This window comes from Colletotrichum siamense (assembly GCF_013390195.1).
Source record: "Colletotrichum siamense strain Cg363 chromosome Unknown KSG_Cg363_contig01, whole genome shotgun sequence".
Taxonomy (NCBI): domain Eukaryota; kingdom Fungi; phylum Ascomycota; class Sordariomycetes; order Glomerellales; family Glomerellaceae; genus Colletotrichum; species Colletotrichum siamense.
The window spans coordinates 5,084,207-5,108,123 of record NW_023501014.1 but is presented as its reverse complement, the minus strand read 5'-3'; the positions used below and the strand labels follow the sequence as shown (position 1 = coordinate 5,108,123).

The following is a 23,917-nucleotide window of genomic DNA, read 5'->3' as shown; positions in this document are numbered from 1 at the left end:
GCTTAAGCACCTCATCTCACTTGACATCTGACTTGTCGCGGGCTGCCATTGGAGCGCCGTCCCTCTGTCACCAGCTCATGCCGGGGTCTCTTCCACTGGAAAAAAGGCTCGCAATGTGTCTGGCTTCTTGCAACAGAGTTGGACCTGATGCGTCGGGCAGTGTTGGCGTCCGTCGCTGGCGGGTGTCAGGCCGAATGCCGCGACAACTCCGGGTACCTACCTACACACCTAATACCTACCTGCCTAGGGCGGGCAGGTAATGACCAGTCGATGGCCTGCTCCTGCACGGCTGCTCTGCTCCCACAGGGGATCTCCGGAAGCTCCATTTATCGGAGCTCAGGCGGCGAGTCGTGATTCACCGTCACGGCTCCATCGCGTTGCGTCCCCGCCATCCGTGTCTCTTACATCTGATTAATCAGCCGGGACAGCCCGCCGCCACTACACGTCTTGAATATTTGCATCTCCAGGAACACTCCAAGTGATTGCTTGACAGGCTCCAGCCATAATCACTTATCTTGGTCCCGAGAGCTCAAGCCACCCACATTGTCTCCTGCATCGGCGACGACTGTCACGCACACGCACCCGGAAATCCCGCGATAGCTTCACCGCTGCCCAACCAACCTCGGCATGGGTTCTCAGATCCCCAATCTCCCTGCACCCGTCGACCACCCCGACTCGATGCTGTCCCGGAAGTTCGGACGGGAGACCGTCAACTACTTCGCCGGCAGCGCCCTGAACCGTGTTGGCTGGCTGCGGACCGACCACACCTTTATCAGATCCGCGTTCCAGGCCAAGGAGACCAACTTCATGCTCCTCAAGGACCTCAGCCCTTTGACCAGCGCCCCCTCAAAACTCGCATTTGTGTCTTTCGACGATGTCAAGTCTGTGACCTCGGAGGACCCCTTTGGGCCTTCCGAAGAGGACCTTATCAAGAACTACGACTCCTCCGTCTCCCGCCCACTCATCATCTTCCTCGGCTTGGAGGAGGGCGCCAAGGTCCCGTTTGAGTACAAGGGTCTCCAGGGCCGTCCTTGGTTCGCCGTTGACGTGACCCCCAAAGGCCCGTACGCAGAGGCTGCCAACCAGCTCATCGAGGCCCAGTCTGCCAAGGGCAACAACTTCCTCCAGGGTACCAGGCATATTACTCTCGAGCCGGATGCTGGTAGGTCATCGTGAGAACCAACACAGTCTCCATACGCTAACGCACACTAGCCGGCATCTACGCCCAGGCCAGGTCGCTTGCCGACTGGAACTCCCGCAACAAGTTCTGCGCGGGCTGCGGGCAAACCACACTGTCAGGGAACACTGGTTACAAGCGCCTGTGTCCTCCCACGGATCTTGCTGGAACTGGGGCTGCGCTTGACAGGCCTGAATGCCCCACGCGCGGCGGTGTCTCCAACATCAGCTTCCCCAGGACAGACCCGACCATGATCGCCGCCGTCGTCTCTGCCGACGGCCAGAAGGTGCTCCTTGGTCGCCAGAAGAGGTGGCCTCCCCACTGGTACAGCACCCTCGCGGGCTTCATCGAGCCGGGCGAGTCCATCGAGGAATCTGTCCGCCGCGAGGTATTGGAGGAGAGCGGCGTGAGAGTTGGCAGAGTCGTCATCCACTCGAGCCAGCCGTGGCCGTACCCTGCCAGCTTGATGATTGGTGCCATCGCCCAGGCCCTTCCTGACGGCGAGACCATTGACCTCGGAAACGACCCTGAGCTCGAGGATGCTCAGTGGTTTCCTTTCGAGACTGTGAGGGAAGCGCTCAAGACCGGCGTGAGCGGCCTGGGAGAGGCGGCGCCCGAGGGATACAAGGAGGGCAGCCTCCGTCTGCCTCCCCCCACGGCCATTGCCAACCGTTTGATGACTGCGGTGATTGAGGGATACGCAACCACCATCCCTAAGATGTAAGGGTGTGATGTGGGCGCCGGCGGGGTTGTAGCGAGCATAGACGACGGATAGAACTGGATGAATAGACGTGAAAGTGTATGTGTGACGCAATGACACCTACATGATGAGATGTATCGTGAATGTTGTGTGATGGTGACATTTTGAGACAGTTCGGGTTCAGAAGACGGGCGTAGACGGCGAAGACGACGGTGCGGAGAAGAAAGCTGGCTGATGTCGAGCAGTCAGCGACTACGTTCCTGGCAAGCGTTAGCCGCTCGAGAAAAATGACCTGATCTGCAAGCCAAAGCTTCAACAACGGGGCAGAGAACTGTTGTTGAAGCTTCGAACACGCATCCGACGATCAGAACATGCGGAGATTTAAATCAGTCGACTCTCCGGGTTCTCACGCATGACAGCGGCATAGGGCTGAAGAGCCACCAACGCAAAGTCCCCTGAAACCCCTGCACTGCCCCCACTGACGGCGCTACGGACAGCGTGTCAGCGCCGGAGGACAACCAAGCTCCAGCGCCAGCTCCCGTCCCGTCGTGGACGGTAAGCTCCATCCACCTCACCTCCATCGTCCCCATCCCGCCCTGCGCCGCCAACGAAGCTCCCGTCGCCGATAACCTGCCACGCCGCCCCGCCAGCCCACGACCGCGCGACGAGCTTGTCCGCAAGCGACCGCTGCCCACCATGTACCACCTCGCAAAGGGCCTCTACCTCTTGGCCACCAGTAAAGAAGGTTCGCGCACATGAAACGACACGTCGTCTGGCCGGCTCTCGCTAACCTGTTCCCTTTGCGCAGAGTACTCCGTCATCCTCCTCGGCCTCGACAACGCCGGCAAGACCACCTTCCACGAGCAGGTCAAGTCGTTCTTCCTGCCCTCGCACCCGGACCCGAAGCTCAAGACCGTCCCGACCGTCGGCCAGAATGTCTCGACCATCACCCTGCCGGACATGTACCTGAAGATCTGGGACGTCGGCGGCCAGCACTCGCTGCGCCGGCTGTGGCAGAGCTACTACGCCTCCGCGCACGCCATCGTGTTCATCATCGACTCGACTGATATCGGCGACGGGAACCTGGAGCACGACAGCTCGGGGCGTTTGGAGGAGTGCCGCCTGGTGCTGGAGGACGTGCTGCAACATTCCGAGACGGAGGGCGTGCCGGTGCTGGTGCTGGCCAACAAGCAGGATCGGGAGGACTGCGTCGAGGTTGTCAGGATCAAGGAGGGGCTGGTGAAGAAGGTGTTTGAGGGCGAGAAGGCGAGCAGCATCCGCGACTCGAGGGTGCTGCCCGTGAGCGCGCTGACGGGGACGGGCGTGAAGGAGGCGGTGGAGTGGGTGAGGTCGCGAGTGAAGTGGAACAAGGAGTCGAGGCCGCCGGTGATGCGGTGATGCTGCGTACGGGGAATGTTCGTATCGGTTCACGAGGCAATGATGTTTCACAAATCATTAGAGCGGCGTTTCTGGAGTTTGGCCCCAAGAGGAGGACGAGTACCCCACGGGAGAAGATGTTCACTACCAAAGTTTGATGGTTCCAGAGAGAGCGTATATGGCTGGGTATCATTTTACAATTTTTCTTCTACGTCAGGCATGACAAATCTATGCGTCCACTACTCTGTCATTCTCCGCAGACAACAGCTCCGAGATGAGACCGCCCTTGTCCCTCCGCTTGGCGTCGTCCGCGAGCTTCTCGTCCACCAGCGTCGAGAAATCCTTGGCCTTTTGCAGCGCCACGTTGCCGCAGTGCAGCAGCGTCACCGCCTCCACGGGCGTCCCTCCGAGTTTGGAAATCTGGCTAATCTCTCCGTGCTTGTTCAAGCTGACCGTCAGGCTGCTTGTCCGCAGCTGCTCCTCGAGCCAGTTGGCGTCGATGAGGGTGATCTCGCCCTCGTCGCCGTAGAAGCTGAAAGTGACGCAGAAAGGGCTGTGCAGCCAGCTCAGGGGCACCGGTTCGCGCTCTGCCGGGGTGAAGATGGTGAGGGCCTCACCCTCGTTGCTGGTGTCTGGCTTGCGGAAGTGGCGCAGGGCGGCGATGACGCCGAGACAGGCCGCGTCGGTGAGGTTGCCGTCGTGGGAGAGGACGTGGACGTCGGCGCGGACGGACCAGACCTTTTGGCCGGCGACGAGGCACAGCGACTCGGTGTCGAGGGCGCCGGACCGGCGGATTGTCTTCTCGAGCAGGCGTGAGAGCAGGACCTCGGCTTCAGTTGGGCGATTGACCTCAAAGGCCGGCGACGCCATGGGGCTCAGCTCAGTGACGATTTGGAAGATGCCCTCAAATGGGCGGTCTGCATAGGGGACTGTAACTTCTGCTGAGACTTTGACGAGTATCCTGTGAGATGTATTAGTACATGCCGTTCTTTACTTCTCAAGAGGTGACCATTTTCGTACGTCGTCTTGCCCAGCTCTACATTGGCCACTCCATACTCATCACCGAAAGTGAGTTGAACTTTTCGGTATTGGTCGAATTCGCGGCTGTCAAGCCTCAAGTTCTCCTTGAGAGCTTGTGTGACGAAGGCCTTCTCATTTGCTGATGGCTCGGCTTCTCTGGGCATTTTTGCGGTTGGACTCTTGCTGTAAAGGGCCGATTCTCACAGTTCAGACCGAGAGCCACTCTTGAGTTACTGGAAGTGTTTACTGAGGTCAATCGTATTGGTGGGGCGCCTGCGAAAATTCTGCCGGGCGGTGGATGCCTTAGCTCGCAGTACCCTTGCAGCTGAACCTGGTCCTGTCAGCCACCTGCGCGTGCAGCAGTGCATCTGGAGAAGGTCCCTTTTGCGACCCAGTTTAGCCAACTTCAATCATCAACACGACTTCTACATCTCGACACAGCATTCCAAGATGACCACCGCTCACCGTCCCACCTTCGATCCGGTACGCTCACCCTGTCCAGTCGTTATTTCCTTTCAATGCTGACAAATGAATGCAGGCACGAGGCAAAGAAGCCTTGCGCGGCCCAGCCTACCATCAACGCCTCCTTCCGGCGCACACGCAGCTCAAGTTCCGTCAGGCCGGTCAGGGCGGCGAGGCCGACGACGAACCCCGCGATCTCAGAGCCGAGCTCCTCGCCGCCGAGGCCGCCCACTTCGCCAAGAAGAACGGCGGCGCTCCTCCCCCATCCGCTGCCGACGACGACGCGCCTGCCGGTGGCGTGAAGCGCGCTCTGGAGGCGGCATCACAAGCAGATGGCGAGGAAGACTTTGAGACGAAGAGACGGAGGATATTGGAAGAGTCGCGAGATATAGACGCCGATTCGGAAGACGAAGAGGAGGACGATGATAGCGACAGCGACGAGGACAGCGATGACGAGGAGGCGGAGCTGCAGCGGGAGATGGAAAAGATCAGGCGCGAGAGGGCGGAGAAGAGGGAGCGCGAGGAGCGAGAGAGGGCCAAGGCGGAAGAGGAGGAGAGGGAGCGGGACATTGCGCTAGGGAACCCGCTGTTGAACAAGCCCGATTTCGCCATGAAGCGACGGTGGGACGACGACGTCGTCTTCAAGAACCAGGCGAGAGGCACCGAGGAGAAGAAGGGCAAGGAGTTCATCAACGTAAGTTTGTTGTGTGGATTGGCTTGTGTGCGGCTTTGCTAACTTGAGTACAGGATCTCCTCCGCTCAGATTTCCACAAGCGATTCATGAGCAAGTACGTTAGATAGATACCCACCACCGACTTGAGTGGAATTCAGTTTCGTTTCGCATCGCATATCGTTCAAATGTGGCCTCGTATCCTATCGATCTTAACGCACGAGTGGCAAAATGACCAAAACCTGAGACTACAGGATCTTCCTCATATCGCCCCTGGACCTCATCACACCGGCCTTCTTGTCGATAAAGTTCTTCTCGTCGGGTTCAATGACGTTGAGGTAGTAGTCATCCTTGAAAGCGGCTGCAAACGCCTCGAAGCTGGGCAGTTCGAAGACGGCGCATCCGTCGAAGCCCTCCAAAGAGTTGGCATCGCGAGACTCGGGTCCTATAGGTGTTGCTTCTTTGTTCATCGCCTGCGCGGCATGGACCTATGATGGGAGACGTTCTTAGTCGAGGTATTCAACGGGAGTGTGGCGTGTTTACCTGCGTGTAGGAGATGAAGCCGTGCTTCTCGGCCCAGGGTCTGACAAGAGGCCCGTGGACATTCTCCCAGTGATGGTAGAACTCCTCCTGCGTCAAGTCTGCTTTGCGTTTGAGAAAGGCTATGCTGCAGACTGTGTTTTGTGGCGTCTCTGTGGCAGTTTGGCCGCTCATGTTGGGGATGCACGTCGACATGTGACGCTGGATTTATCTATAGACGAGTTGTGCAGTTCAAAACACGACGAACACATTCTGATCTAGAACCCGTGATTGTTGCTTTACACGTTGGGTTCTATCTATTTTAAATATGCGGGAACGCTTCAAGGTCCTGGCCCGGATAACATCAACCGGCAGCGGTTTGGTGCAGAATTCGGTTGGCTCTCTAACATTGTAGACACGCTAACTCACACATAACTAGTCTTCAGGTTCCTGCAGCTCATAATTGGATTTGGCCCTATGCCAGGTTCTCGGAACAAGCTCCGCTAATGTTACCCAAATTGTTTCTTGCACACATATCACGATGTGACCAAATTCGCGGGGGTTTGACGGTGGAAGCCTGGCCGTTCGACGTGCCCGTTTGCAGCAGTTGTTTGCGGAAGCTAGGACCGAATTATTTCAATCGGGCGTTACTGCCACAGCTCCTTTCCCGTCTCTTGCCTCTCCTTCGTCTTGGTCGCTGTGTCTTTCCCTGCCCAACGTAGGTACGGAAGGCCGCCACTTCCGATTCCTTGCGCCTGCCTCACTGACCTGACCCTAGATCATTCCTTCCTTTTTTTTCGTCCACGTCTCCTTGCAACATCACTTATAATCTCAGCTTGACCCTCGAGGTAATCTGCAAAATACATCCTCCCTGCAACTTCAATGTTCTCCCTTAGCTGATTGAATTCAAGCACGAGACTTCCCGACAGCTCCATTTCCTCTGGTGCAAAGAAAATCCTACCTCCTCATCACCATCTTTGTGCCTACCGCAACCTTCTCAACGCCAAGCGGGGTAAAGCCATGTTTTCACCACCGGACATCGACTATGTCAACCTGCCCAATGGGCGGACCATCACCGTCTGCGCGCTTCATCACCAAGTCGTTTGCGGACGCTGCTGCCTCGATTTCAGCTATGAGGTAGAAGATGGCTATGGCGAAGACGAGGAAGAGGGCGAACTTGAGCGTCTGGAACGCAAGTTCCGCCAGGGCCGCTTGATGGACGACTCATCAGACGAAGAGCTCTTCAGCACTGGTATCAACGCCTTGCCCCGTGATGTCACTTTCGATAATGTCGCCAACAGCAAGTACGGACGCAAGCGTGAGATCGCCGCGGAGGACATCATTGAATCCAAGCCTATCCGGGACTACGACATTAACAAGAAACCACAGGGCAACGTCATTCCTGTCGTGTTTGAACCAGATGACGACGCTCTATCCCCAGTGGAACACTTCCCTCCCGGTGTCAGCATAAAGGCAATGCCAAATGTAGTCCGCTTCATAAACCGCTACGACAAGTCAGAGGCCCTCATCTACACCGACGGAGCCTGCCTCGACAACGGCGCCGCGAAGGCCCGCGGCGGCTGCGCGTTCGTCTTCAAGCCCACTTATTCGGAGAAGCAGTCCGGCGTGGTCTCTTTGCGCCTCGAGGACCGAGGTCCGGGTGGCGAGATTTACCAACACACCAGCAATCGCGCTGAACTGCGTGCCGTCATCGCCGCACTGCGGTTCCGCGAATGGTATGGCGAGGGCTTCAAAAGTATTGTCATCGCTACGGACTCAACGTACGTCGTCAATGGTGCCACGGACTGGGTGCGTGCATGGATGCGCAAGGACTGGCATTTGAGTACCGGCGGCCGCGTCAAGAATCGTGACCTGTGGGAGACGCTACTGCTCAGGATCGAGCAGCTGAAGGCTAGGGGCATGCAGGTTCGGTTCTGGAGAATTCCGCGCCAGTGGAACGGCGAGGCAGATAGAGCGGCCAAGGACGCTGCCGCCAATCTCCCGGTGTCTGAGAAGTTTTGCGACGTCCATGGTATTCTTTGCTAAGAGGCCTTTGGCTGACTGTGGCACCTTGCTGATTGGGAGTGGACAAAACAAGATTCCTTAAATATTGCGTTCAGCGCAGAGACGAATGGCAGATCGGTTGTGTGGCATGGCTGCTAGCTAGGAAGGGATTTCATCATGTACGGACTGCTTGGAGCAGCCAAGCCAAAACTGGGACTTGGCAATCCTGTAACATCAAACATAATTCACATTGTCACGGTTTCTCACAATGTGCCACAAGTATTTGTTCGGAAAAGGATGTTGTATTGGCCGGCTCCTAATCCGACCGCAGAGCTTCCTATGATTGCCCGTAGTCCTTTCCCATTACTAGGCCAGCGTGCCTCATGCACTCATCACAAGCACGCGAGGACGCAGCCCCAGCGGTACTCTAGCACAGACGCCGTAGAAAACCAACGACGCGCTTAGTAAAGGCGCTTGGGGGGAGACATGGTAGCCTTGATGGTAAGGCTACCGACGTTCTGCCAGCCCTTCTTCAGAAGGGAGACGAGGTAGTTGATGGCCAACATGATGTTACCAACGAGCTCCTCCTGGGTCATGCCAACGTTGCCGACGGCGACACCCATGCAGAGAACCTTCTTCAGCTGGAACTTGATGGTGGACTTGACCTCGTTGATGCGGCCAGTAAGGTCGTCGGAGTGGGAGACGGGGGTGGGGAACTTGCCGGCTGTGAGGACATGGTTAGCTGCTGTTCGATTGTGGCAAGAGAGGAGACGCGACATACCCTTGGACAGACCAGGACCCAAGAGACGGGGGATCTGCTTGATCAGAGTCTCGGAAGCGACGAAGGCGTCGTACTTGCGAGCGAGCTTCTTGATCAGCTTCTTGTTCTTGTTGAGCTTCTTGAGATCGTCGGCGGACATGGCGTCAACGCCACCGTGCTTGGCACGGTCGATATCGTGCTGGTCACCAAGAATGCAGATGCTCATGTTGGGACGGGGAACGATGGGCAGGCGGACGGTTCCGGAGAAACGCTTGTCACGCTGGGGGTCATAGTTCTTGAGGCCGATCTGGAGCTCGACAGTCTCCTATGGGGGGGTTAGCGGTTGTGGTGACGATTGACGTCGCGCAAGTCTTGGGGTTTTCTCGATTCGAAAATGTTGCGACGGCGCCCGGGGAGGGAATACTGACAAGGAAGTTGCGCTTCTTGGTCTCGAGGGAGTACTCGAGGAGCTCACCGACCTGAGCGCGGACGTTGGCGACCGTAATTTTCGACATCTTGGCGATATCTCCCAGTAATCTGGTGCTTACGGTAGATGTTAATGGGTTGTTGGGTGATGGGTCGAAAAAAAGAAGGAAAAGCTCGAGAAAAGTTTGGGCGGGGCGGCGTCGTTTTAATTAGGGCAGAGGGGATGGTCACTTGTGGGTGCGGCCCGTGCGCGTGTCGTTCCAGAAGGCGCAGGCGATTGGCTGAGGGGCCCGCCTCCCGCCTGCCGAATGAGTCTTCGCCGGCCGCTGGCTGCAGTGAGTCGACTGCCCCTCCATGTACCTTGCTGGTAGTGCCCCTCGGTGAAAATTCATTGCATGTCACTCGGCGCGCGGTACGGCATACCATCGCTCTGACGAATTCGTTTTGCGCCGGGCATTTTTATGTAAGACTTCGGTGCGAAAGTCAAAGTACGAGATCAGGTGCATCACCGTCATACGCCACAGAGATCCTGAGGATCGCGCCAACCCCTGTCACTCATTCGGCCAGTACTTCGCTTCTGTGCCCCTCACTTCTACTCCATCTCGCCGTGCCCCTCCATGATGAGATCGCGATGAAGCAAGACGCCCCCAAGTACGAGAGTTTCGTCAATCCGAGCGACCTGCTCAAATGGGTCGAGGAGCAGCCGGAGGAGTCATGGACGCCGTAAGAATGTTCCAAATAAAGAAATTCCAAAATGTTGTTCTGAGGGTGTATTTGGTTGACTTTTGCACCCTAGTCTCGCTCAAGACGTGTTTGACCATCTGCTGTCTCTTGCCGCCCAGCCAAAAGGCATCTCTGGGAACTCATGCGTGAAGCTGTGTGGATTCGTCGAGCAAAGCTCCAAGTCCAGTAAGCCCGCCCTGAGAGAATGGGCCTTCTCCAAGGATCCCAGCTTGGGCCTGTTCAACTTCTTCATCAAGTGGAACGAGACGGAGCAGCACCGGTCCATGAAGCTGGTCCTGGAACTGCTGCCTTCTCTGATCAGGCGCAATCCCGACCCGGCTGTTGCTGAGGTGGTCAAGACGACCGTTCTCGACACCCTCATCTCCATCATCGGGCCGCAGTCCACCAAGCCCTTATTGAAGTCGTCATTAAAGGCAATGGACTACTTTGCTGCCAAGGTTTTTACCGTTGAAGATATCGCCGCCAGCTATAGGCGCACGCAGCCTTCTTGCAGTTGGGACTCTGAAATGGCGCTGTGGCAAGACTTTTTCAGCCAGATGCTCGGCTGGATGACGATGCACTACGTTTGCCCCACTGCCGGCAAGTTCATCGTGACCATCTTCCGTGCTTTGCGCCAGAGTTCTCTGAAGAACCCCCAAGCAACGTGCACTGATGGCTTCAGCGTCGTGGCTTGGCTCCGCTGGGTTCAAGCCGCCATTGACGCGACCCCCTCTCTTTTGGAGGGTGTCAAGACATACGTTTTCCTTCCCCTGTTCAAAGATGACCGCAAGGATTCGGTCCAGATCCTGCAGCAGATCAACAGCTCGTGGTCTGCGTCTGATTCTAGTGCCGAGCTGGATACTCTTGCCCAGCTGAACCTCGCAGTGCTGGAGGTTGGCAAGAAGGTCGGCATGGTTGAGGAGCCTGGTAAGTTGTTTGACCCCTGAGTCCGTGCGATTGCTTATCGTGACCTCCAGGTGCCATCGTCCAAGAGGATTCTTCGTCAGTAGTGTTGGAAGAGGAGGTTCTCCAGAAAGTCCTCTCGCATCCCTCCCATGAGCTGCGTTCACTCGCCCTGTCGCTCATTATTGCGTCTCCTTCCACCACGAGGCCCTACTCCCCCGTAGCTCTGCGTCTGCTGCAGGTTCACTTGCAAACGTACTTTTCAGAGTCGGACGCAAAGTTCCGCATGGAGGTTCTGAGCAAGCTGAAGGACATGTTCAAGCGGAGTCGCGGCGCCATCTTCATCCTGAAGAAGAGTCTCGACCGCGTCAAGGCCATCAAGGCGTTGCCCCCTCCTGCTGACGGGAAGCCCAAACCCGCCCCCAAACCTGCAAAACAGGCCAACCACCGCACCAACATTCTATTCTGGCCCGAGGACAAGCTCACCGAGAGCTTACAGCAGCATGAAGAGTTCCTGACTTGGTATCTGCGGTTCCTGCGCTCAGAGCTGATTCCCACTGCGTCCTTCCAACGGCACTTCACCTCGCTGAGGGCAGTCATCTTCATCCTCAAGCTCGAGTTTGACCAGTCCAAGACCTGGGAGACCGAGGACGACGAGAGTCTATTCTTCAACCACTTTGATGGAAGATGGACCCGCACACTCCTCGACCTCATCATGGACCCCTTTGACGACGTGCGTGAAGCCAGCACTTCTGTCTTGAAGAGCCTGTTCTCCGACAGCCGCTTCAAGTGTCTCACCGGGACGCAAGGAGTCTCGCCAACATTGGAGGAGTTCCTGGCCAGGGCTGAAGATATCGCCAGAAGAACGGCTCGCGCCGACCACGCTGACGGTGTAGCCCGGACCAACGAGCTCCTCTTCAGGTTCTACAGCGGCAGAGACGCCCAAATCGCCCACATCGCCAAACTGGTTGACCTCCTCGAGACCAAGCTCTCCTTCGCCGAGGGCGACCTTGGCAATGCCGTCCTCGAAGCCCCCGTCCACGGCTACTTTGCCTCTCTCCGCTATATCTGGCAGGCCGCTGTCGAAATGAAGTTCTCCGAGTCGGAAATCGCGACCATGGCAACCTTACAAACCCGCATCGTCAAGTGCTGCGAACGCATCTGGGCCGCCGTCCGAGACATTCTTTGTGACGATTCCCCTGAAGGCCACCTCCCCCAGGAGCTCGAAGACCTCGAAGGTCTCGACACGAAGGACCTCCTCAGCTACAGCTTCCGCGCCATTCACGAGTCGAGCAGTTTGATGCGCGTCATGGTCCTGCCACTCAAATCCAAGCCCCAGCCAGAGACCCTCCGCCCGTCGAACTCCCTATTTACGACGGTTGGCACTCTAACATTCACTCAATTGTCCAGCCTCCGTCACCGCGGTGCCTTCAACACAGTCTCGCTCTCCTTTGCGACCTGCTGTCAACTGGTCAAGCACCTTGATGCCTCGGACGACGGATCTCAAAACCTCCTCGATGTCTGGTACGCCGGGACAAAGGAATGCATCTTTGCCCAGGCCTCCACAACTCGTCGCTCGGCAGGCATCCCCGCAATGATCACCGGCATCGTTTCCGCCAACGCAGCGCAACCCTCCTTTGACGACGTGATCTCAGAACTCGTGACCATCGCCCAGAAGCCTGCTTACGTCTCCAAGATAGACGACACCAAGCTTCCGCAGGTCCATGCCCTCAACTGTCTCAAGGACATGTTCAAGTCCTCCTTCATCACCCAGCTCGGCAAATCCGCCCCGCACATCCCGCAGTGCCTCGAGCTCGCAGCGGGCAGTCTCAAGTCGGAAGTCTGGGCGATTCGCAACTGCGGTCTGCTCTTCCTCCGCAGTCTCCTCGACAACCTCTTCGGCACAAACGAGAGCAAGGCAACGCTTGAGGCAGGCTGGGACGGGCGTACAACGCGCCTGCAGTATCACAAGTATCCCATCCTTCCCGACGTCCTCCTCAACCTCCTCCGCTCAGGCCGCGAGGTCATGAAGCCCAGCACGAGCACCATCGCCGCCGAGTCCGTCTTCCCCGCCCTCGACATCATCCGCCGCGCTGGGCCTCCCGACACCTCACGAGACGAGCTCTACGATCTCGTCACTGGCTACCTCGGCAGCCCTGTGTGGCATGTCCGTGAAATGGCAGCCCGCGCTCTTTGCTCGTTCCTCCTCCGCGATGATGACTGGGTGAATGCGGCAGAGAAGATCATCACCGACGCTGTGGCCTCCGACGTCTCGAACCGCAACAACCGCCTTCACGGCAGCCTCCTCACCCTCAAGGCCGTCTTCGAGCGCCTCTCCGATGTCTCCCCCCAAAAGTTCTCCCTAGCGATCCCGCGGCTGAGTTCGATCCTCCAAAACCTTGACGCAAACGCTCCTGCATGCTTCTTGTCTACGCCAGACATCCGCGCGGCTTACCTCGAGGTCCAAAACCTCATCTCCAATTTCACTCTCACGATCCCTACGACACCCGCCTCAATCTCTCAGCCGCCGCAAAGCGCCCTCCTCCGTACGCAACTCGCCATCAATGCAGTGCACACCCACCCCTCCGCCGCCTCCCTCCGCGACACTCTCCTGTCCACAAGCACGACCTCCGTCGAGGCGACTATCACCATCCTGGAAACCCTCTCCAGTGTGCGTCACCCCCGCCTCAACCCAGTGGATGCGGCATCCTACGCAGCCCTCTACACCGACCTCGCCCTCTTGACAACCCACCCCGATCTCCGTGCGGCAGCCCTCACAAACCTCGCCTCAAATATCGACCTCGTCCTCTCCGCAAACCAGTCCACCCTCCTCCCCGCCTCCTCAACTCTCATTACCCTCTGGCAAGACGCAAACACAAAGACGATAAACCCCAACCTCTCCAACGCCGTTATCCGCGCCAGCGGGCCCTTGCTGGCAACCCTCGTCCTCCGCGGCGATGCCACCTCGCAATCACTCCTTGGCTGGGGTACAATGATGTCCTCCGCCGGCCACGACTCCTCCCCCTTCGACACCCGTATTGCGGCCGCCGCCTCCCTCGCCTCCTTCTTCTCCGTCGTCTCCGCCCCAGACGCAGACGCATCCCGCCTGCCCGCCCTGGTCGCTCTCTATGACGCGCTCAACGACGACGATGACGAGGTCCGCGACATGGCGTGCCTCTCAGCAAAGCATATCCTTTCGCAGTCCCTGGCGCCCCTCGACGCAGCGGACAGGCTGCTCAGCCACATGTCGGCAAACTACGCCTCGGCGCCGTCCTTCCACGTGTTGGTTAGCTCCCGCATGACGGGCCAGACAACCGCCGAGTCCCAGCTGACAGAGGCTCTCCGCTTCGACGACTCCCTCTTCGCGATTGAAGAGCAGAACCTCTTCGTCGACGAAGTCCGCGAGTCGCGCCGCTGGGCAGCCGTCTTCGAGACCGTCGCCGGCGGCACGGACAACGAGCAGCTGGCGCAATGGACCTCGGACGGTCTCGCTGCCCTGCTGAAGCTTGCCAAGGAGGAGCACACCGACGACGGACCCCTGGGCTGGGCTTCTGTGCCCGACGTGTACGCCGTCTGCGCGAGAATCATCGCATGTGCTGCGGCGCTTGTCAAGACGGGTGTGCAGGTCGAGGGGTTGAGAGACAAGTTGGTCGAGTTGAAGACCGTGGGTGAGAAGGGACGACTTCACGGTCTCCTGATGGAGATGGCTACATTGTAGAGAGAGGCAGATATATACCAACAACTTGGATGTAGATTTGATAGACAAAAGTTTGCTTAGACTTCGTGTACAATGTTTTCGAAATTCCAGTTCAAGGAGAGGCTTGGAAAAAGGAAGGCTAAGACGCCCCAACGCCATCCAGATGCTTGTGAGTATGAACAACAAAAGTCATGTATCATCCCCCTTTTGCGTGGCATGCGGGGTATCCAGTCCCCGCGGCTCACGTATGTCTTGCATCTCCTAGCTCGAGACACTCTGGGTGGTCAACTTCTCCCCCGACGTGCTCCACGCCGCCGAATCCTCCCTCTTCAGCCCACCCAGGCGGCCCATCTTGGCCACAAGCATAGTGTTCTGGCTCTGCAGGTCTCCAATCTGCCCCTTGAGTACCTCAATCTGCTTCAGCGCGAGGTCACGCTCCGTCTTGACCCGCTCGAGCTCCATGGCCATGTTACCCTTCTCCTCCTTCTCGGCTTGCTTGCGCCTCCTCTCCTCCGCCTTGCGTTCCTCATTCTCGCGTCGCTCCTCGAGTCTCTTGAGCTCGCGGCGGTACTTTTCTTCCTGTTTAGCAATCTCCTTGTCATGTTTCTCCCGCAACTTGGCCTGCTGGGCGGCATCGCGTTGCGTGTCTTCTGCGCGCTTGGTGGACATGCGCTCTTGCATCTTATTAATCTTGTCCTGCATCTTCTTCCGGCGTTCCTGGAGCTTTTTGAGCTCCCTATCGTGATGCGAAGTCGTCGACTTGTGCAAGGAGTTCGCGCCAGAGCCGGACGAGTGCAGAGACATGGTGTCTTGGTGGGTAACGTCCGGAGGCGTGAGGGCCTCGCCCTCGTCCGTCTTCTCGACGGCCGACGCGAAGCTGCGGATGGACGAGGTGTCGCTCTCGTTTGTCTCTTCGTCGCGCTCGTCTTCCTCAGCTATCGAGCCGTTGGTGCTTGGCGCCTGGAACATGCCGGGCAGGCCGTTAGGGAGCCGACTTGCCACTGCAGACCCTGCCAGTCCGAAGGCCCCTGAGATAATACCATAGAGGCCGTTGCTACTTGGCGGGACAGTCTCATCCTGTGCCGACGGATCTGGTACGAGATTGGACGTGGGCTCCTTAGCGACCTCCATTGGTGATGCGACTTTTTCAGCCTCCGCTTGCTTGGCACTCTCCTTTGTCTCCTCCTGCTCCGTGTCTGACGCCGTGAAATCGTCTGCAGCCTTGGCGGTCATCCACTTAATGAATTTGCCTGCATCGCCGATGATACCACCAGGCGTGCCGCGATCGATCAAGAACCGAGGCACGTTTCCGCCAGGGTCACTGCGAGTTACCATCAACCACTCAACCGTCGTTGAAGCTTCCTCGTCAATGCCTTCCGCGCTGTGCCCGGCGTCATCTCTCGCCGGTGCACTGTCGACAGAAGTTCCGCGCTGTCGTCCGCCTTCGGGGTCAGCAGCCTTCTTGGCCGCCCGCAGAACAGCCTCTCTGCCCATGGATTCGGCGACTGCTTGCCTTTCCTTCGGACCGTCGTGGCTCAGATCGATCGATGACTTTGCGCGGGTGATTGAGGGCTTGTCGGAAGGGATCTCGCGGATGATCTCCACCGACTCGTACTGCCCTCGAATGTAGCCCGGCCGCTCGGCGCACTCGGGATGTATGCACGGCTTCGAGACAATCATGAAGGTTCTAAGCGGTCGCCTCCCGCCTTCCTGTGCGGGAGGGTTGCCGGAAAAGTCGGAAGTCAGGAGCAGAGTGACAAAGTCTCTCGGAGCGGTCGGACCCGGGAATTGCGCCGACAATTGGAAAACTGCAAGCATCATGGTCAGCGAATTTGACGGCCATCATCATTTGCGGCTCGCTCACCTTCCATCTTCCCGGCGCCCTCGACAACCTGGTGGACCACCCGTTTCTCCGCGCCGATTCCACGGATAGCGCCGGCTCCAGGACCCGTCTGAACCTTCATCGACTCGGCAAACTCCTTTTCGAGGCCCAGCTTCCACTTCTCAAACGTGAGGCCATCGTGAACACTGCGCCGCGCGAACCAACTACCCTTGCCGTCCTTGGAGGCGAGCTTATAGACGTTGATGGCGAGCGGGTTGTCCCTGGGGTTCACCTTGACCTCCTTCCACTCCTTGGCCAGGTCACGCGACAGGCTGAGGGAGGCGGCGGACTGGCGCTGCTGGGAAAGACTGCGGTTGATGTCGGCGACGGGTTGAGGCGGATCGGTGTGTGAACGAGCGCGGCCCGTCGTGGCCTGCTTGACGGCAGCGGGGACGGGGATTGAGTCGACTATCGTTTGGGCATCAGAGAAGACACTGGCGAGGAATTCTTTGGGATCCTCCTCTTCGACGGAGGACCATTTTACAGGCGCGAGGCCCTTGAAGGGCTCGTGATGCGGTGCCATTTCGATTGAGGTTGTGGTGACACGTTGGAGGGAAAGTGGGAGAGGCGAATCAAACGCTAGTTGAGGTCGATGTCATAGCCCTGGTCGAGCGACCGAGCGACCGAACAGACCGAAAAATGTTTCGTAGACGGGTTTTCGGAGAGGATGGGAATGCTTCGCGGAATCGCAGATGCTAATGGGAATGCGAAGCAGGTTTGCGTCGGAGTCCGCGAGGTGCCGAGGTGTAGCCGCAAGAGGACGTGGGGTGTTCGCGGCGAAACAAGGTAGATGCTGTACGGTAGCTGCGATGCTTAATTTCTTGAATTCTGTTGATTACTGGGCAAAATGGAGACGATACTTCCAGGACCAAAGAAAGATGCAGACGGGGGAGAGAGAGAGGCAAAGGTAAGCATGTGGCTTAAAAGACGAAGCGAGTACGGGAGCGAGGGAGTCGCGCGGTGCTGGTGCAGTGGCTTGGAAGATCCGTTCGGTTCCCTGCACACGACCACGACACTGACACTGCACGACGTTTTCAAGGGCCGTAAAAGGGATGATACGCAGCAAGGTGGATGGGTTGGATATTTTCGCGGGGGGGCTTTGACGTCTGCAGTACCCCGGGCGGACCTAATGCTCCATGCGCTGTGCTTTTTCGGGTCACGTACTTGGTAGATAGATGGGCGTTGCACCATCTGTCCTGCGGTCGATTTATCTCGATGCTGCCCGTTTCCTGGCTGTTGCAACTTTCACTCCAATCAGTGACCATGGCCGGCGAGTTGGTAAGTCCTCCTTCCCGTTTTCCCGTCTGCCTTGCCTGCCTGCCCTACGCTCTTTCACCGATTGACTTCCCCCAGCGCTGACGTCACCCCTTGTCCCATGTTACAGCGCCGCCCAAGAGGGCATCCGAGAGGGGGGAAGAGGGGTTGCCCCTGCACCGCCCGACGTCACAATTGGTGGTCGCGGGGCCTTCCAAGAGTTCCAGCCCTCAGGGGATCGTAGAAAAATGGAGAAATGGCGCTAGATCGTCTAAAATCCCGCCCAATCCGCGTATTGCACCCGCGGACTCGGCTTCGTTAATTGGGCGCCGCCTCCAACGATGAAGTCAACTGCGGCTCACTCCCCTTCTTCTGCACCACCGTTAGGGAGGGCATCTACGTCGCCCAAGGCCTGTCATCCGACAGACTGGCCTCTCAGAGCCCTGCCTTTCTGCTATCCTTGGACACCATGCGGCATGACTGCACTGGCGGAACGTGGGATGTGGCATTCCTGCTTTTGCTCTTTGCTTTAGTTACGTCGTCGGGCCCGTCCGCTTGGGTCGGGGAGTCCATCGTTCGGGCGGATTGTCCCTGGCAAAGGCACGTGAGGTTATATTCAACTTGAGGTTTCACCGTCTGCCCTTTTTTGATGCCACCTAGCCTGCTTTTTGGGTGATCCGGGGGATCGCATCATGATGAGATAGATCGTAAAGCACCGAGTCCAAGGAGGTGGCCGACATATCCGAGACAAGCTTTCTCTACTGCTAGTCTTGCCATCTGCCACCCTAGCCTCCATTCGGCCTCTGCGGGTGTAAGCGCGACCGCGCCAGTCGGTTCGTGCTCGTCAACTTGACGCAACGTAAGCCTCGTCTTCCCATATGCCATTCCAGAGAAGGCATCACGGATAATGGACAGACCTCCTGGGGGGATTCGCGTTGCCACCCGACTGCCTCGCTCTAGCAAGTAGAGAAATTAAAACGTGTATTTGTATATGTAGCAACGAACGACTGTCCAACAGACACCGAAACAAGAGACTGTGTATACTTCGAGGTATCAAACCACTTCAACCATGACCGCAATGCATCTACAGACCTGCCAAAGAATTTCTCTCGCTCATCAATGCCGCGTGATCTAACTTGCAGCTGCCACAATATGTATCGTACCACTCCCGCAACGTCTCCCTCTTGCCCTCATCAATCTTCGGCGCCATGACCTTCTGGTCGCCGCTCCGTTTGGTCTTGGTCGACTTGTCTGCTTCGAGCACCGTCTTGAGCTTATCGCAACGCACGTTTTCATCAGCTAGCCAGTTCTCCCACTCCGACTGCACCATCTCCCGCTCTATGCTGTTGACGATGCGCATCGCAACCAGGAGATCGTGTCTGTAAGAGCCGAGACGTTGACGTGTCCGACGCAGTCGGCGTGCCGTCGCCCGGCTCGTTGCTGTCGAGAGAGTTGACCCGGCGTCTTCGAACGGAGCGTCCAAATCGGTGGAGTTTGCAACTAATTGGAACGTGGTGAAGCTGTTGTGACTCGTTAGCGGCTGTTGTCGATTTCAGAGGTACAAAACTTACCATGCACTATCAGCGGGCCAGGAACTGTTGTGGCCTACTGCACCCGTTGCCTCGCCCAGATCTGCCATGTAGATGGCCTTGCTCATCATCACGTTTGGCCCAACACCGACGCGGTTCATAAACTTGGCTGCCCGCCTCTCCATCCACCAGTTTGAACTGTCCTTTGACGTCAGGAAGACGTTCGTAAACGTACTTCCTGCCAGTAGAAGAAGGATGAGTCGGTGTGCCGTCACTACGCTGAAGAACTTTTGCACTCCAGCAATCGCCCACATGATGAGCGACGTGACCGCGCTCTCTCCAAAGGAGCGGAGCGTCTCTAGAAGCATGGCCGTCAGTGTGCGCGGCTTGATAAGCTGCTTCTTCGCTGCGTCAGCATCAGCTGGCGAGAACAGCACGACCTGAGTCTGCTGCCCAATGTTTCCGTAAACTTGAATTGCTCTCTTGGTGCGACTGTGAGGGCCCAGTTTGCGGACCTGGTCCGTTGCCACATCCGCCAGCTCTTCGGCGTCGCCCTCGGCATCATTCAGCGCTTGCCGTTCGACCAGATTCTTCGAAAATGCCGGCATCTTAGACCAGTCCACCTTTGTGTAGATCGCGAGCTTGCACTTGGATTTGGCCACATGCGTAATCACCACCTTTGTCACCAACTTGAAGTACTGCGAGTGGGGCAGATGCCATGCCGTCTTGACGTGGGTGACAACGTACGTAACGTGGTCTTGGAACACGTCCATCGTCTGGTGGTCGACGACGTTGACAGTCTTTGGCCGACCAAGCATGTCTTTGTAGTCGAATTTGAACTGAAACTCTCGCCTCATTCGACCGTGGTCTGCGAGAGTCCAGGGACCCTGAGCAATCTGCTGCGCTCTACGCTCAAAATAGAGCTTCGGGAACACAAAGCTCTTGTCTCCAAACAGCACATGGAAGCATGCCTTGGCGCTGATTTCAAAGTGACGCTCAGCAACCTTCCTCTGCATATCTTCGGGCTCGAAGACGACAGGATGTGCGGGCAACTGAAGCTTTGGCGTCTGCTTACTTTGGCCTGATATACGAAGCTTGGGGCCGAATTGACTCTGGCGTCGTGGAGGACGGCCTGAGTGGGTGCCGTCGTCAAACGGGGTGTTGGACGAGATTTCTTCCCAGCTCTCAACGCTTGGGCTTCGCTTGCTATAGTCCTCAAACTCAAGGTTGATGAGAGCAGTAATGAGCTCTGACAGCTCCATGGGTTCCTCTGACTGGAGATCGTCGATGAGGAGGTTCAGTCTAGCATGCAAAAGCTGAAGGTTGTCGAGGAAAACCTTGATTGTGACTCTAGTGTAACCGGTCTCGTTGCCATCTTCTCCCAGGTGGAGGAAGATGAAATCGCACTCCTTTCCGGGCGCCGCTGTAACTTCAGCAATGATGTCGAGACTGACGGCGTATGCCACAACAAGACCCATCTGCTGGCCGTAGAAGTACATGTTGTCAGGCGTGATGTAGATGCGGCCGTTGCCTGCAAGTCCGTGTCCGTTTGATGGCGAGTCTTTGCCAGATGAGCTCGACCAGGCGGCTCGGAACACGAGGACCAACTTCTCGTCGAGAGGGACGGTTGGGAAGAGGATTCGGAACTGGTGGTGCTGAATTCTCAACTCGGGAGGATAGCCCGGGGGGAACGTCTCGACAGGTTGTTTGATCTGAGGATGGGGCTGATTGAACTTGGCGTCGACGCTGACCGTCTTCCTGTGTCCGGTTGTAGGCGTCGAGGGCTTTTCTTCGCCAGGTTTCCCAATTTCTCGAACAATGATTCCAAACGGATTTTCCTCCATCTGCCCAGGCGTCCGGGGTCGCCCAGGACCCGAGCCGTAGACAGTGCTCCATTGACTGCTTCCCCAGTAGTTTGCAAGGACCGCAGTGGGCATGTGGCTTGTGTTGTCACCACCCATGCTCCTGTCGACGGAGAACATGACTGCGGTCCGACTGAGATTGGTCGCAGCTGGTGGTCTCGCCAGCGTCAGTGGAGCCAAAGTACCCTGGGCAGGATCGAAAGAAGCCAGTCTTTGAATGGGTGGTTTCTTGGGCGTGCTCTGAGGAGGCGATGGGTATCCGGGCAGATGACCGTGGCTGGCTATCATGCCTGCAATGCCACCACTGCTTGGGGATGCAGCAGCGGCAACAGCAGCCTCGGCACCAGCCCCAAAGGTCGCTTTGCGGTGAAGATCTAGCTTCTGGATGATCCTCGCAGCATGTTCGCGATTGCTCTCACCATCCTCCCGGACCATTTCCCGCCCAATGTCCCGACCAAGGGCAGTGATGGAACGACGCGGTGCGCCTCCTACATCGAAGCTGGCACGGCCCGCCATGTTGTTGTCGGATCCAGGAACCGGCAGAGTGCCAGCTCTGTCGAAACTGGCGGATGGTTCTTCGCCAGCAACCAACGCATCCAGAGACCTCGCAGAGAACTCGGGCAATGGGGGTGGCGTGATGGAGAACGCTGGATCGGCCCCCGCAGGAGAGAGATTGCTATCTCTATCCATGCTTGCCTCGAAAGCTCGCTTCTTGGCCACCTCGAAGACTTCGAGCCACTCGGTCAGCTGGTTCTGAGTCTCGGCTTGGAGGACCAGTGTCTGGCTCTTGGTCTTGACTTCGAAGCAGAAACGGCGATCTTCTGCCACTGCCGGCTTCGCGTTGCACAACAGGACACCGATTTCGTCGCCTTGCAAAACGCCTTGAGAGCCATTGATCAGCCAGCCAAAGATGCCATCCCGGCAGTAATACCAGCGACGGACCCAGTTGGACCGAGCGGGCTTGCCGTATAGTGTCTTCAAGAAAAGCCAGCCCTGCTTTTCCGAGATAACGGCAGAGTTCTCCTGGGGCTGAACGTTTACCGGGCCCCTGGATCCAAGGAACGGCACAGTGGATGCGCTGTAATCCTCCAGCTCGCGGGATGGCTTGAAAGCCTGCAGAGTGCTCTCCCCGATATCTCGCCTAGCAATCTGAAGCTCGCGTTTGAAGACGAACTCGGACGTCTCCATCTCCCTAGACCAGCCGCGGATGCGTTCCATTTCGGAACCCCATTTTGTCGACACAGAGGCAGCGTCCCGTGACCGTTTCATCTCCTTCCAAAAATCGGCACTTACACGGACGAGCAACTTGTCGAGGCTGAAGCGTACTTGGGGCGCAAGCTGGCAGAAGTCCATCGAGACCTTGAGATACGCTTTGCGGGTTTCGTACACGGCGAAGGCTTCCTCTCGAATGGCAGATGGCTCCTTCGTTTTGGACTGACTCATATAGCGAGCCATGGCCTGGTCGAAATTTCTTTGCGTGTGTTCCAGCACCCTCCGCACCTCCTTGAAGGACCGCAGGTCAGCGGCCACGAACGAGCGGATGGGGTCGACCGAGATGGTGTCAATCTTCCGCACGGTCGACATAATCTGTGTCCACCATTCCTTTGATCCATCGCTAATCCTCCGCAACGCGAGAAGTGTATAATCGTGGTCGATGATGGCATCGGCGGTCGCAGCGGGCGGGAAGATTTTGGAGAGGTAGGTGTTGACCCCTTCTTCGAGAGCCAGGAGGTCGCGTGTCACTTTCGAGGTGGCCTTGACGTAGTCGTCGAGCCATCTTTCCACATTATCAATGTGCTCCCCAAAGTGCTGAGAGGTCGACCGGAAGGTTGGAGAGTCGAGGGAGGCTTCGTTCAGACCGACGGGGATGGCAGGGCTCGATTGCTTCTTGGCCACCGGGGCGGCCGGGGCGGCGGGATCCGCCATCGTCGAGCGGTGGTTACGACGTGCGTTCGTCGCCTGTAACAATATTATCGGTTTCTATGCTGTAGGGAAGGCATGCTCGGTATATCGAAATCGTGGAAAATGCTGCGTGGAAGGGCAAAGGTGTTTGCGAAGTTGTAATGACGTCGGTTGAAGCCGCATGCACTCTGGAGGTGTGCTGTCAACGTCAAGCCTCATCTGAGGTCTCAGGACGGGGACGAGCCAATGAAACCGCGTATTCGTCGTATCCGGGGGGCAACTGGGGGCTAATCTGCCCAGCCTTGCCGCTGTGATTTACTGGCCGGTCCACTGTAATCTCGGCCGAGTTGCCCCGCGACACGCTGAAGCCACAGCTCATTTGGCGCTCGACTTTAGCTCAGGCCCGGTGAAGAGAAAATGGCCCAAGCTCCTCGTTAGTGCCATTGCCGTTGACAGCAACGCCGGCTGTCTCCTGCCCCAGATCTCCAACTCACATCATCCCCGTCGTCCTCCAAGTATTCTCGACCTGGAACCTCTCAACAGCTCACCATCCATCCCACCGTGCTGTTTTGCTTGTCTGTCTTGTCCCAGAATAACAAGCTTCCAACATACTTTCGAGCTCCCCAAAGTCTCAATGCGCTGCTCTTCCCGTTGACCGAAGCCTTACGGAGTTCGGCAAATGCAAAGATGAGCCTGGCTTTTTGGCTCTTTCGGATTTTTCCATTGGGCTACCACAGCTTGGAGGACCTTATTTGGATTACACCTCGATCTTGAAGCCAGTGCCAGCTGACTGCAGACTTGGTTCGAATTACGCCTCGAGGGGGAAAAATTTACTCGGTCTCGACTGCAACCGCCTTCTCCAATGATCGCGATCGCTTTCCTTGTCGACAGGCTCTGCTTGTCCTGCTCTCAAATGAGCATCCCGCTTGGAGTCTGCCATGCATGTATCCACCGGTTAGCCATCGCGAGAGGCAGACGGACGCAAATGGAGACACGCGGACAGAAACGAAGATAAACTCATTTGCGGAGACGGAGACAAAGCTGTGGCAG

The 23,917-nt window shown here is 57.4% G+C and overlaps 9 protein-coding genes across 9 annotated transcripts; 4 read left to right on the top strand and 5 right to left on the bottom strand.

The window, feature by feature from the left end:
* Positions 1-627: 627 nt before the first annotated feature.
* On the top strand, positions 628-3,275 carry ARL3 (ADP-ribosylation factor-like protein 3; the record flags this gene model as incomplete). Its single annotated transcript, XM_036633124.1, has 4 exons — positions 628-1,162; positions 1,213-1,897; positions 2,375-2,622; positions 2,686-3,275. 4 exons carry the CDS (start codon positions 628-630, stop codon positions 3,273-3,275), a joined length of 2,058 nt encoding a protein of 685 aa, XP_036501525.1.
* Positions 3,276-3,482: 207 nt separating this feature from the next.
* On the bottom strand, positions 3,483-4,438 carry rrp45 (Exosome complex component rrp45; the record flags this gene model as incomplete). Its single annotated transcript, XM_036633123.1, has 2 exons — positions 3,483-4,215; positions 4,275-4,438. 2 exons carry the CDS (start codon positions 4,436-4,438, stop codon positions 3,483-3,485), a joined length of 897 nt encoding a protein of 298 aa, XP_036501524.1.
* A 286-nt stretch (positions 4,439-4,724) lies between these two features.
* Positions 4,725-5,537, top strand: cwc15 (Pre-mRNA-splicing factor cwc15; the record flags this gene model as incomplete). Its single annotated transcript, XM_036633122.1, has 3 exons — positions 4,725-4,757; positions 4,813-5,430; positions 5,484-5,537. The coding sequence occupies 3 exons, from the start codon at positions 4,725-4,727 to the stop codon at positions 5,535-5,537; spliced, it is 705 nt and encodes a 234-aa protein (XP_036501527.1).
* Positions 5,538-5,654: 117 nt separating this feature from the next.
* Positions 5,655-6,120, bottom strand: aurZ-1 (Dehydratase aurZ; the record flags this gene model as incomplete). The annotated part of the gene is made up of 2 exons (XM_036633121.1): positions 5,655-5,894; positions 5,950-6,120. 2 exons carry the CDS (start codon positions 6,118-6,120, stop codon positions 5,655-5,657), a joined length of 411 nt encoding a protein of 136 aa, XP_036501526.1.
* An 825-nt stretch (positions 6,121-6,945) lies between these two features.
* Positions 6,946-7,971, top strand: rnhA-2 (Ribonuclease H; the record flags this gene model as incomplete). Its single annotated transcript, XM_036633120.1, has 1 exon — positions 6,946-7,971. The coding sequence occupies one exon, from the start codon at positions 6,946-6,948 to the stop codon at positions 7,969-7,971; it is 1,026 nt and encodes a 341-aa protein (XP_036501529.1).
* Positions 7,972-8,390: 419 nt separating this feature from the next.
* On the bottom strand, positions 8,391-9,204 carry crp-74 (60S ribosomal protein L10a; the record flags this gene model as incomplete). The annotated part of the gene is made up of 3 exons (XM_036633119.1): positions 8,391-8,653; positions 8,711-9,014; positions 9,118-9,204. The coding sequence occupies 3 exons, from the start codon at positions 9,202-9,204 to the stop codon at positions 8,391-8,393; spliced, it is 654 nt and encodes a 217-aa protein (XP_036501528.1).
* Positions 9,205-9,746: 542 nt separating this feature from the next.
* CGCS363_v001269 (Uncharacterized protein) lies at positions 9,747-14,459 on the top strand (the record flags this gene model as incomplete). Its single annotated transcript, XM_036633118.1, has 3 exons — positions 9,747-9,838; positions 9,912-10,765; positions 10,816-14,459. 3 exons carry the CDS (start codon positions 9,747-9,749, stop codon positions 14,457-14,459), a joined length of 4,590 nt encoding a protein of 1,529 aa, XP_036502452.1.
* A 240-nt stretch (positions 14,460-14,699) lies between these two features.
* On the bottom strand, positions 14,700-16,843 carry CGCS363_v001268 (Reticulocyte-binding protein 2-like protein a; the record flags this gene model as incomplete). Its single annotated transcript, XM_036633117.1, has 2 exons — positions 14,700-16,246; positions 16,303-16,843. 2 exons carry the CDS (start codon positions 16,841-16,843, stop codon positions 14,700-14,702), a joined length of 2,088 nt encoding a protein of 695 aa, XP_036502453.1.
* A 1,815-nt stretch (positions 16,844-18,658) lies between these two features.
* CGCS363_v001267 (putative PH domain-containing protein) lies at positions 18,659-22,891 on the bottom strand (the record flags this gene model as incomplete). Its single annotated transcript, XM_036633116.1, has 2 exons — positions 18,659-19,094; positions 19,146-22,891. The coding sequence occupies 2 exons, from the start codon at positions 22,889-22,891 to the stop codon at positions 18,659-18,661; spliced, it is 4,182 nt and encodes a 1,393-aa protein (XP_036502460.1).
* Between the last annotated feature and the right edge of the window lie 1,026 nt (positions 22,892-23,917).